The sequence below is a fragment of the Rhododendron vialii genome, chromosome 1a, assembly GCF_030253575.1.
Source record: "Rhododendron vialii isolate Sample 1 chromosome 1a, ASM3025357v1".
Classification (NCBI taxonomy): Eukaryota; Viridiplantae; Streptophyta; class Magnoliopsida; order Ericales; family Ericaceae; genus Rhododendron; species Rhododendron vialii.
The window spans coordinates 25058465-25071199 of record NC_080557.1 but is presented as its reverse complement, the minus strand read 5'-3'; the positions used below and the strand labels follow the sequence as shown (position 1 = coordinate 25071199).

Sequence of the window (12735 nt, the reverse complement as noted above, 5' to 3'; positions counted from 1 at the left end):
TCTTTTCCTGATCAGGCCCAAACATAGCAATCTGATGATACCCCCGATATGCGTCGAGGAAACTCATCCATTCGTATCCAGCAGTTGTGTCTACCAACTGGTCTATTCTTGGAAGAGGGAAGCTATCCTTTGGGCATGCCTTGTTTAAGTCCATGAAGTCCACATAGACACGCCACTTTCCATTCTTCTTTTTTACAACCACAGTGTTGGACAACCATTCTGGGTAATAAACCTCCCGTATTGCTTTGGCCTCCAACAAACGATCTACCTCCTCGATAACAGCATCAACATGCTGCACAGCTGCCCTTCTTTTCTTCTGAACAACTAGCTTATGTTGTGGATCAACATTCAAGTGGTGACAGATCACATTTGCATCTACTTTGGGCATCTCTTCTGGTATCCATGCAAACACATCAACATGTTCTTTTAAGAAGCTTACCAACTCAGCCTCTTCGTCTGCTGGCAATTTTTCCCCAATTAAAAAATAACTTTCAGGATCAGTCTCGTTGATTTGTATTTTCATCAGGCCCTCAACCACTTTCTCAGCTGGGCTTCTTCCGACGTCCTCGATAGTCGGTTGATCCGGTACTTCTAAAGTATGAACATGATGGGCCTTTGGGATTCTTTTTATGACGGAAATCAAACATTGTTGGGCTACTTTTTGATTACCTCTAATTTTTTCAACCCCATTAGATCCCTAGATCTTCACCATCTGGTGATAAGTAGAAGAGACAGCTCTCATCTTGTGCAGCCAAGTCCTTCCTATAATTGCGTTATAGGAATAAGGAACATCTACAACCAGAAAGTCTATCCTCAACACCACTGATCCAGCCTGAACAGGTAACGTTATTTTCCCGAGGGGCCAGACAGCACCTGCACCAAACCCAACCAAGGGTGTTATGGATTGCTCCAAGTCTGTCTGGGGTAGACCCAATTTATTGAACGCATCATAATACAACAGCTTTGTACAACTCCCTGAATCTACCAGGATTCTCTCTATATCGTATTCCCCAATTCGTAAGGTTATGACCAAAGCATCATTGTTGGGCACTTGAACTTCTCCAAAGCCTTCGTCTGTAAAAACTATGCCTTCGTTGTATACGTCGTCTCCTCGCCCTCTTTTCTTTCCCATCCTCATAACTTGCTGGTCATGTTTAATCTGCCGCTGGAGTAATCTCACCTCATTTCTCATATAAGGCTCTACTAATCTATGTATCATATGGATTATGCCCCTTGGATTTTGTTCGTAATCCAACTCCATTGCTTTTTCTTTATCCTTGTAATCTTCCTAGATAAATTCTTTAAGGTAACCACAAGAGACCAAATCATCAAGGTGCTTCTTATACATCTCACAGTCCTCAGTCATATGGGCTCTTTCCTAGCCTGTCCGTGGTCTTTCCTCTCTCGGTAGGTTTTGAGCTCTGGCTTATCTGCTTTCTTTGCAAGCCCCTTGACTTGCTCGGCAACCACCTTACCATCTTCCAGGAGTATGTCATCCTTGTTTCTTGTGTGTTGCTCTATCCGTTCCATTAACTTTGCCAGTGTTCGTACTGGACTCATGTTCAGAGATTTACGCAGCTCCCCCCGAACAGGTAACTCGGTCTTGAATGTTGCTATTGCATACTCTTCACTACAACCTTCAATCTCGTTGAAAGTCTCCCAGTACTTCTTTGCATAGTTCCTGATCGGTTGATCCTTTCCTTGCTTCATAACGGAGAGGCTTTCAAAAGTCTTTAGGGCCCTTCTGTTTGTCAAGAACCGAGCAGTGAATTCTTCGGCCAACTGTACCCATCCTCGGATGGAGCGCTGATCCAAATTATGGAACCAAGACAAAGTTACCTTCCCTAAACTTGATGGGAACATCTTGCACATAATTGCATCATCCCCTTCATGCATAAACATCGCCTGTTGGTAGTGCTGAATGTGTGCTACTGGATCAGCATCTGTCTCGTAGAGGATGAAGGTCCCGTGCTTCACTCTGGTCGGCAACCTAGCCTGCTGCAACTTCCTTGAAAAGGGGGAAGACGCAATATTACTGAATGCCTTCTGAGCTGCCTCTCGTGCAGCCATGGTCTCGTCTTCTAGTCCCTTTGTCTTGTTGGGTCTACTCTTTTCCCAATTGGAATCAGGTCTCTCGTACCTATCCCTATGGTGTTTCCTGGGACCTTCCTCAAACGAGAAGCATCGGCTTTCGCTTCTCCCCTTTCGTGGGGTAGCCCTTCTCTTGTTAAGACTCCTAGTTGGACTTCTGCTCCTTCTTTTTCATGAAGAAGCTCTCTTTCATCTTGGGGTAAGACTCCTACTCTGGCTCTTTCTTCCTCATGATGGAGTCTTTTTGTGTGCTACTAGAGCTAGCTTGTCTTCCCTTGAATTTCTTCGTGAAAGTCCAGAGTCTTTTGGATGTTCTCGGATTCGTTCTAGCTCTCGAATCTCATGCTCTCTTTTTCTAATTAAACGAGCGTACTCGTCAATTTCCTGTCTCTTTCTATCCAAAATATCCCCATTGTTGTGCACGCTCCTCGAGTGCACCATTGATTCTCCTCCACGTTGAAACTTATTGCTTTTTGGGGTTATTATGGACAGTCTGGGGGTGGCCCTTGCTCGTGGTCCTCACATATCCCCCTCTGGGCTTCCTCGGAGCCCTTGGTGGGGATTTATCTCCTCCTCCACCCAACTGGTCCTCTGGTGTGATTTGATCTTCTTCCACCATGGTCGTTTTTCTCAGAGAACTCGTTTGTTTCCCACAGACGGCACCAATTGTAGGGGGATGAAAATAATTAATGTTCAGAACAACATCAATATGCAATGGCCACTCGTGCCTCTTCGCCAGAACCCTAGTTCGTCGTCGGAACCCTAATTTGCAAAATAGACAAGGGGTGAGTGCACCTTTGCCTCTCGTGGCAAAAGCCCTCTGATGCTTAAGTTAGTATCACGTACTCAAGCAAAAAACCCTAATTATCAGTAGGAAAATAATACCAATGCAACGTATTACGTACCTTTTTCCTCTAAGTTTACCTCATTTTTATAGATATGCATATGCTTGTTGTCTAAGCATCCTTGTTGCCCTAGGTTTCCTATCTCGTATGGGAAACCCAGGATATAGTGGAGACTCATTCCCTTATCAGTTCATTACCTTAGTCCTTTTAGGACTCTTTTCTATAGCTGGCCGAACATTCCATTCCCATTGGGTATCTTTCCTGGATCCTATATTCTCGAGATCCTATTCTTTTATGGAATACCACTATTCTGGAACCTCCTAGAATATTCCGTCCGTTCCAGCACTTAACTGGAGTTCTTTCCTTGTTCGGCTATCTCGTTGCCGAACATATTGCCTGGACCAGTTACTTCACATGTAACTGGTCCTTTATTAATTACTTGGACCAATGTTATCTCATGTCTTTACTTTTATCTGCCGAACAGACTGATTGGACTAATGACTTTTCATGCCATTAACCCATATCGCCGAATAGACTGCTTCGCACAATGGTTTGTCTTATCGTATTTATTCCATGATTCCACGTACCATGTGTTCGGGTCCCATTTGTACCTGTTCGGGAATACCTCCCTACATTTATAATTCTATTAAGAAAATGATTCTTTTAATAAGATAACTAACAATTAGTTATCGTATATACTTTATTTCTATACTAGGATAAATTCCATCTATATGTATATACCCACAAAACATGGGATTTCTTTTCCTCCCCTCTCCCTGATCTTAACCGACTCTCTCTCTCTCTCTCTCTCTCTCTCTCTCTCAACCAAACCACCACCCTCCTACTCCATTTTTTTTTCGCCCACTAATCCTCCCGTTCACCCCACACTCCTCTCCATTATAAAACACCTCCCCCTCCCAATCCAGAAAACTAACATTAACACCCTTCACACTACCACAGAAATTCAGAAGCAAGGAAAGGAAAAAGAGAGAGAATCCGAGCTTCAGTAATGGAGGTCTGGAGGACGAATACGAAGTGGGTTCTGATTGTACACTCACCCAAACCCATATCCACACTACACCAACTCTAGCACAACCCCGAGCACCTCCGAACCAATTCCCAATTATCCAAAGTTAGCCCCGGCGTCCTGTTGCTCCGTCGTCTTCTCTTATTCTTTCGTAGCTGTCCCAAACCATCCAAACTAGTTAACTGCCTTTTCGACCAGAACTAAGGTAGGAGAATCACTTCTTTACTTTTTCCCAAGTATATCTAGTTCCTATATGTTGAATTTAAAAAGTTATAATGGGATTTATCATACCCGCGAATCAAAACAGAAGTACTCTATTTTTTGGGAATTGAAAACCGACGACTACTGTAGCATGCATGTTTTCCTTTTAAAGTGATATTATAAAATTACAGTTTGCCCCTTGAATATACTTTAGTTCTCAATTTGAACCTACACTATATCGTTGATTTCTTTTTGGTAGAATAAATGCATGCTATGATTATTGTACTCTTGTTATCAATAGATGAGAGTTAATGTTTGTGAACAAGTCAAATAACAGTCAAGCCTTATCTCATATATATATATATATATATATATATATATATATATATATATATATATATATATAATATTTTTAGTAATAGTAAACTTTAACTAATAAAATTGCACCCTTAGATTTTTATACTGTATGTTGCTGTAATGGATCAAATTTATGATTTTTATACTTTAGTTCCTAAGAGCTTATTCCAGTACGTTATCAAAGCTAAGCCTACGAAATTGCTAATGGCACCTTTGAAATTAATAAAAACTATAATTAATTTACTTGTTCAACGAACCTTAAGGGCATCGGCCCACTCATAAAATATTATGTGTTTACTTACGCGCATAATAATATTTGATATGTACTTTTTATCCCATTGAAATGTTTCATGCTATGAATTGAACTATTATTGATTGTATCATGTTGTACGTGCTAGAATGGACTTAGGTTCACTGGGTGGTTACGAGTAGTGATAATGTTAAATTAATGGAAAATGATAAAATGTTTGAGGTGTGAGGTTGTGGATGTGATTTGGGCCATGGTTATGGCAAGGGTAACCAATGGGGCCCTGTGTTGAGATGGGTTACCTACGGGACCCGGTGATGAGATATGTTGTGACACTAATGTATGATACGTCATGGGAAGTTTCTCTTCGAGGAAGGGAATGGGTCCCATGAGACGGTTATAGTTAATGAGATGACATCATGGGAAGTTTCTCTTTGAGGAATGGAATGGGTCCCATGAGACAGCTATAGTTAGCGTGGGGTAGTGGTTGTTCGACCCTAATGTACGATATGTCATGGGATGACTCGATCCTCCTTTTATGGTTTTAAGTGAGAACATACTAGATACATAATTTAGGTGCGCTCACCAAGACCATGGTATAGGATAAGCAAGAGGAAGGGTGGACCCATGAGACGGTTGTAGTTAGTGGATGTGGGAGGAAAGGATCTTGTGGAAATGATCCTTAGATTTCATGTAAGTTAATGGATAGTAAAGAAAAGGACGATGTGCTATTATTTTGTATCTTCTATGTATTATCAATTGTTAGATTATTGAACTGCTAATTGTAGAGTAAAGGATTGATAGGGTTAGGATTATTCTACTGGGTGAATTATCACTCACGGATACGTTTTTATCCTGGTAAATCGGTTGCTTCAGCAATCAATTTGCCAGAGGGTGCATGATTCAATGGTGGAGTAGTTTGCCATAGGAGGGATACCAAGAGCGGAGACCGAGTATGCTTAGGATCTGTATCAAGACTAGAGTTGCTCTGAAGATGTTCAAATAAAATGTCAGATTTCTGTATTTTTTTAAAATGTAAATTTTGTATAACGACAAATAGGGGCCTAGCAGTTTATAAAATTCAGTGTACTTTAGGGTTAATGCTTCCTAAATTCTGTGAAAAATTGGGGCGTTATAGTGGTGTAAAAATTTTAAGTGTTGTTTTTGAAAATAGAAATGCATGGAATTGGAATTTATTTTATCATATGACTTTAGCAAGCTTTGAAAGAATAATGTGCACGAGCAGAAATGATGCATGTTTACGAGCCATGGGAACCGAGAAGTGAAATATGAAAAGTAATGAGAAAACAAAATGTGAAAAGATTGATAATTGCGTGAGCATGAGAACCGGTAGGTTTTGAAAGAATAAATAGTAGAATCATGGCTCGGATATGCGTGTGTAAACCTGGAAGCCCAGTATGTCCTGAAAGATGGAGCAGCGGAACCAATGTTTGAGTGTGTGTAAGGTTCGTCAACCATCATTCTAAAAGATGGAGTAAACAGAATCAGTGCTTTAGGCCCGTCATTCTAAAAGAGGGAGCAAATGAAGCTTGGGTGGCAAAATCTGGAATTCTCATGGGGGTCGGTAGGTTCTGAAAGATGAATAGCGGACTAGTGCATCACCAACTAAATTATAAAATAATGACTCTATTTACGAAGTGTTGCAAATCCCTAACCTCGAAACGACACTGACACCTAAATTCTGCATTGTTTTAATTTCTGTGATGTGATGTTTAAGTTTGCAAAAAGATAAACTGCAATATGTTATTTTTGTTAGTGTAATGGACATAGGGGTAGGAGTTAGCTACTGAGCCTAAATGCTCATCGGTTTCACTTTTTGTGGACCTGGCATCTTATGTCAGAATTTGGAGACGAACAGGAACAGTTTGAACAGCTGAAGAAGTACAAAGCTAACCCAAGCCTTGTAGAAGAAGACAAACGTCAAGCGGAGTAGATTACCATAGTGCCTCTCCCCTTTTTGACTAAAACAAATGTAATTTGATAAGATTTGTTTATTTGTAAGACTAGATTATGATTTTATTTAAATAAATATTAAGGTTGAATTAATTTTATTTAAATTAACGTTCCCAAAAATTGGGACGTTACAAATTGTATTAATGTTCAATCATCACTATATTGTTAGTACAATTGGCCAATGACTTTGGCTTACTCTGGTCAATTATCACTCATTGAATATGATAAATCAATTAAGCTCTTAAACAAATGACTCTGACTACTATAGTGATAAGCCCACAATAGTGTAAATAATTGGGCTTATCTCATTCATTTTTGCCACGCTCGCGCGCATAACTTTATGATTTTGAATGCTCTTTTGCAAAAGGTGTGTTTTTGGGGCTTACAGGTTTTCTTTGAGAATAAGGCGTATTTAATGCCACGGACTCACTCCAACGTCACCTAGAGACCCGAGGAGTCTAAACAGAGCGATGGCTGAATCCGAGGAAGCATCGTCGAAGCCCCAGAGAGTTTGAGCACAAACCTGGCATGAAGCTGCTTTGAAGGACTGCCCAGCCCAGACTCTCTACCACTTGGAATTTGGTCCTACCGGTACAACTCGCACCATTTCAATTCCTACCGGTAGAAGTGAGGCCCTACCGACACAAACTGGAAGCAGTAAAGCCACCAAGCTGCACCATTCAAGACCTACGTACTAGTAGGAGGTCAGTGCCTATCGGTAGGAGCCCAGTTTCAAGCAACACCTTTTTGGCTTCGAAGTCGTCATGTTGGTAGGAGGTTAGTGCCTACCGATAAAAGATCCCGAGATTTTACAGATTTTTATTTTTATTTTCTTTTTCTTTTGTAACTAAAAAGGGGTACTATATAAACCCCCTTTGCACATTTTTTAGGGTTATCTTTATCATTTATGAAGTAGCTCTTTCTCTCTCGACCTCCCTCTCTCCTTCAACTCTCAATCCCTCCTCAAAGAGCATTGATTGTTGGGTTTTGAGTTGGGTGTGCTTCATTAAAATTGTAAGAATCCCTCTCCTCTTTAAGGATCTTATATTTATTTTAAGTAATCTTGATGTTTAGTTTTTACCTTGTCTTTCTCCTAGTTCATTTCATTTCTCCTTTCAATATGTGTGAGTAGTGTAGTAAGGCTAGGTTGTGGGATGGTTAGCATCCCGTAACCATGGGTGTTTCTTGTTCTTCTCTTTTAAATTTCATTTTTCTTAGCTTAAGCATGATTTAGGGTTAATTTTATGTGGCAAAACTCAGAGGAGTTAACCTCTTTGATCAAATGTAGGCAAGACTTAGGCCACTTGCCACATTTGATGCTTGGAGCTATGTCCCTCTAGGTGTTTGTTTAAATGTCTCAAAAACCCTAGACAAGCTTAACACCTTTGTTGAGAAGTGAAGAACAAGTTCATCTTTGTGTTATGGGTGTTGATTATCCCTAAGCCTAGTCTTTAGTTTTAATCTCTAGTGAAAGACCGTAGTTAGGTTAAGTAGTCATTTACTAAATCTCTCAGTTGGCCTTCTCAATGCCGAACTTGGTTAGCTGTCCAAATGCTAAAATCTCTACGCCAAAAAACTTCCAAATGAGTTATGGGTATGCTCCCTATGGATTCGACCCCGGACTTCCGGGTATTATGCTTTCAACCAACCTAGCCCTACACTTGGGGTATTCTTATTACAACACACATTAAGGTCGCAAGCATTTTTGGCGTCGTCGTTGGGGAGCGCTTTCTTTTCTAGCTTATTTTGGAGGTTCGCCAAATCATTGTAAGTATCCCGCTTTATTTTACTTGCTATGATTTGTACTTAATCTAGTGGATACCTCTAACCTGAGCTTCTCTCAAACGTGAGGTTTAATGAAGCTAGACTAAGTATAGATTACCTTTTCTTTTATTGTCTTTTCTTATTCGAGATGGTGGCATAGCCCCTCGAAGCTGTTGTTAGGAGGCAGCGCCATAGCCCCTCTTGTGTCACGCCCTCGATTTTCGACTAAAATAATAATATATTTTCTACAAACAAAAGTCTTTTTCTCAACTATATTTACCATTAAATGTCAAGCCAATCCAAACAAAGAATCAAAGTCTCTTCTTCTCTCTAAATTTTTTTTTTTACATAAAGTCTCCCAAACGTATTCCATTAAAAGGTCTTCACAATAATCAAAGAGAGGAGTTTATACCTAGCTTTACATATGTTCTAACCAAAAGATACAACCTTCAATTGTGAGTAAAGTACACAACATGAATTAGACTAGATGATAAAACACCTCCTTCATGATTCCAATGAAGCTCTCAACGGACGTCTCAATGTGCACTCCATGCAATCCAAGCTAAGTTTCATGGCGAATGGCGAGTACCTGAAAGGATAGGGTGAGCTACACTAGCTCGTAGAGATATCCATACCTAAATTATATGCAGAAATGAAGACTGATCCCAAGGAAAAACATTTTCCAAAAGCATATTTGTTTTGTCAAAAAATGAAACTCAAAATACCATACTCACACTGGAAAATGTTTTAACTCCATTTATCCAATACTGACGTTCCCACCCACACACGCACGTCTTTTACTCAACCGATATTAGGACAACAAGCTCCAATGACTTGGGAAGTCGAAAGAGAAGGAAAATAAGCTAGTATCGACATCTCAGACGATCTAAGTTACCAACTCAAACTAACATTTCAATCTTAGTATGATGCTAAATAATAACAAGATTCTCCGTTTTCACTATGTCACATGTTTCAATTTCATTTCCGGACATCAAGGACCCCGTGCGTCCCATATTCATTCTGGCATCACACCTTTCGGAGGATCCGTGGCTTTCTTGTGCCCTTCCGGGCATTAGGGACCCCCGTGCGTCCACTGAAATCCTTCCATTCAATTCCGGGCTTTTAGGACCCCCGTGCGTCCACTGAAATCCTTCCATTCAATTCCGGGCTTTAAGGACGTCCACTGAAATCCTTCCATTCAATTCCGGGCTTTAAGGACCCCCGTGCGTCCACTAGAATCCTTTTGATTCAATTCCGGGCTTTAAGGACCCCCGTGCGTCAAGGACCCCCGTGCGTCCACTAAAATCCTTTTATTCAATTCCGGGCTTTAAGGACCCCCGTGCGTCCGCTAGAATCCTTTTGATTCAATTCCGGGCTTTAAGGACCCCCGTGCGTCCACTAAAATCCTTTTATTCAAATAACATAAATTTAAGAACGACATTTAAACCATTGAAAAGTAGGCTTCTTCTTCTTCGATCCGAAGGTCATACATCAAAAAGAAACGGAGTTCGGGTAGCCTTACTACGGCCTTATGATTATGGCTCAACGTAACCATGAAACTGGTGCAAAGGCAAAATTTGGGTCAACTTTGGATGCAAATCTGTTATCGCTCGGACATACCCATGATGCATGGCATGTATCGTTGGAAAGCTCTATGTGTCTAGTTTCTAACAAAACAAACGGTGTGTCGTTTCGAGTCCCGAGCTAGGAGTTATGGCCATTTTATCAAAGTCCGCTGGTGCTGTCAGATTCTACGCGGGAACAAGTAAAATTGATTGAAAAATCATAACTCTTTCATCTTAAACCCAAAAATATTGAAACCAATGCCAAAAGTTGCACCACTACAAGGCCTACAGTCAATAAAAATTCCAGGTTCAGAAACGAGAGGAGGTTAACCCAACAATCAAAAGTAAAACCGATTCGCAACCATTTTCGCACCTGTCAACCAACACTGCTTTAGAAATTTACCAAAAATTGTATACTTAACCAAATTACTTGATTCCAACGCCAATCTCTTCTTAACTTAAATATGCAGCTCATGTAAAAGACCCAACGCCACCCAAAATGTTCATCATGCCCAGAAAGTTAAAAGAAGACAGCCACGCACAGATTCGCACATCCAGCAAACAGCCAGTATTCAAAAATCCATAACTAATTGTGTGATTATCGGTTTTGCATGATCTTGGTACCGAAATCTTCGTATTGAAACGCACTTTAACAGTTATGAAGACACCAAAAATTGATTCCTAGCAGGGGAGCCCCAAAATAACAGATTACCAGAACCCACGAAATTTTCAGCATTCACTAGATTTATTCAAGACTCAAAATAGATGATCAAACTTAATCCTTGCACATCAAACCAACACGTAACACATATAAAGAAGGCAGGAGATCTCTACCTCGAACGTTAGAAGCAAGCCCGAACATGGAGGAAACCTCAAAGTGCTCCGATCATGATTCTTCTTCGATCGATAGGAAGATCTCGTCTCGTAGAACAACTTTAGTACTTGGGATTTTTCCGAAATCTCATTCTAAGGCGATGAAATCGAAGAGAGAAGTTTGGAGGAGAGGTGAGAAAGAGAGAGAGTCGGCCGAGAGAGTAGAGAGAGAGAAACGTGTGTGTGTGGCCCGGAAAAGAAAAGAAATATAGGTGGGGGGAAAATTATCCCCTACACACACCTTCACTTATACACCCATGCATATTACACTTGCATCCCGAACTTCTAAATTCTAGCACATTCGACATCCGAACTCATTCTCCATTTTATATCACAACTCATGCCTTCATAAAACATAAAGAATTATGGAAATAAAATACGGGTCTCTACATCTTGTCTATTTACTTTATTCTTGTTATTCATTACTTTTTGAGAAAGGGTTTTAAGTGTATGCATGGTCATTGTGGTGTCTTTCGAAGTCCGATTTCTAAAAGGCTTCATAGATCATTTTCTCCTCCTTAACCCAAAACTCCTTGTCGGGTTCGAGCTAGGATACCACCACCCGTAAAAACTCCTTTTCTGTAAGAACCCCTCCTCAAGAAAGAATGGCCGGAAAACGATGGTGACAATATCCTGCCAGTTGTGCCCAAAAGGACTATGAGTGACTATATGAATCCAGCTCATACTACTCCGCGCCCACCATAGTCCTTCCGGTTGCAACCGAGGCGAATACTTTCACCGTGAAAATGCATGACATCAACATGATGCCATCGTTTTATGGAAAGGACAAAAAATGCCCGTACACTCATATGCAAGCATTTGACGAATTGGTATCTACAATAGTGTCCACGCCAGCTCAGCTTGAATCCACTAAGCTAAAACTCTTCCCATTTTATGTGAAAAGTAAAGTCAAGATTTGGTTGAATAACATGAGACCCCAATCTTTGGCAAATTGGGTGGATTTGTCTAAGGCTTTTTACATGAAATTTTTTCCCCCACATCTCACAAAGGATCTCATCAATCAAATTCAAACATTTTAAACAAAAAGTGGGGGAATCATTTTATCAATATTGGGAGAGGTACAAGGATTTGCTAAACTCCATCCCACATCATGGCTTACCAGTTTTTCAAAAGGTCAAGTATTTGTTGAAGGGATGCTTCCAAAATACTAGACATCTCATGGATAGCATGTGTGTTGGTGGAGTCATGGCTAAAACCCCTGATGCGGCGTGGGACTATTTTGAGGAATTGTCCAAAAAAATGCAAAATTGGGATTGCTTGGACCCCTCTAAAAAGAACATGGTTAATCCAGTTCCAAGCAGTTTTGGGAAATTTCACTTGAGTGAGTAAAGCGACCTAGCACAGAAGGTCACCCAGCTCTCTCGTCAAATTGAAACCTTGCAACTCAATAAAATTGCCAAAGTGGCCTTTGTGGCCAATGCGAAGGAAATTTGTGTTTTGTGTGAAATTGCAGGTCATGCTAAGGGAGATTGACAAATGCTTCCCACCGTAAATGATATTCTTCAATGAACCGGGCAAGCGGAGGTCAATGCTATTAATCACCAGCTTGACCCTTATTCTCAAAATTATAATGTGGCATGGAAGATGCACCCAAATTTCCGGTGGAGCGATCCTCAACCTCCCGGCCCTCCACAAGTTTCACCGCCTCAACAACACCAAGCTTTCCAGCCTCCTTAATCTCAAGGAGCGCCAAGGTTCTCCCAACATCAACAACCTCCGGGACCTCCTCATGGGCCAAATCAATTCCAACCTTAAAAGTGATCCTTTTGA

The 12735-nt window shown here is 40.7% G+C and overlaps 1 protein-coding gene, 1 long non-coding RNA gene and 1 other non-coding gene across 3 annotated transcripts; all 3 read right to left on the bottom strand.

The window, feature by feature from the left end:
- Window positions 1–697: 697 nt before the first annotated feature.
- On the bottom strand, window positions 698–1192 carry LOC131329978 (uncharacterized). Its single transcript, XM_058363426.1, has one exon. The coding sequence runs from the start codon at window positions 1190–1192 to the stop codon at window positions 698–700; it is 495 nt and encodes a 164-aa protein (XP_058219409.1).
- Window positions 1193–8808: 7616 nt separating this feature from the next.
- On the bottom strand, window positions 8809–11331 carry LOC131324433 (uncharacterized). The gene is made up of 2 exons (XR_009199337.1): window positions 10913–11331; window positions 8809–9095 (listed from the first exon to the last, which is right to left on the bottom strand). It is a non-coding gene; the product is annotated as an uncharacterized LOC131324433 (long non-coding RNA).
- Window positions 11332–11954: 623 nt separating this feature from the next.
- On the bottom strand, window positions 11955–12062 carry LOC131309009 (small nucleolar RNA R71). Its single transcript, XR_009194687.1, has one exon. It is a non-coding gene; the product is annotated as a small nucleolar RNA R71 (small nucleolar RNA).
- Between the last annotated feature and the right edge of the window lie 673 nt (window positions 12063–12735).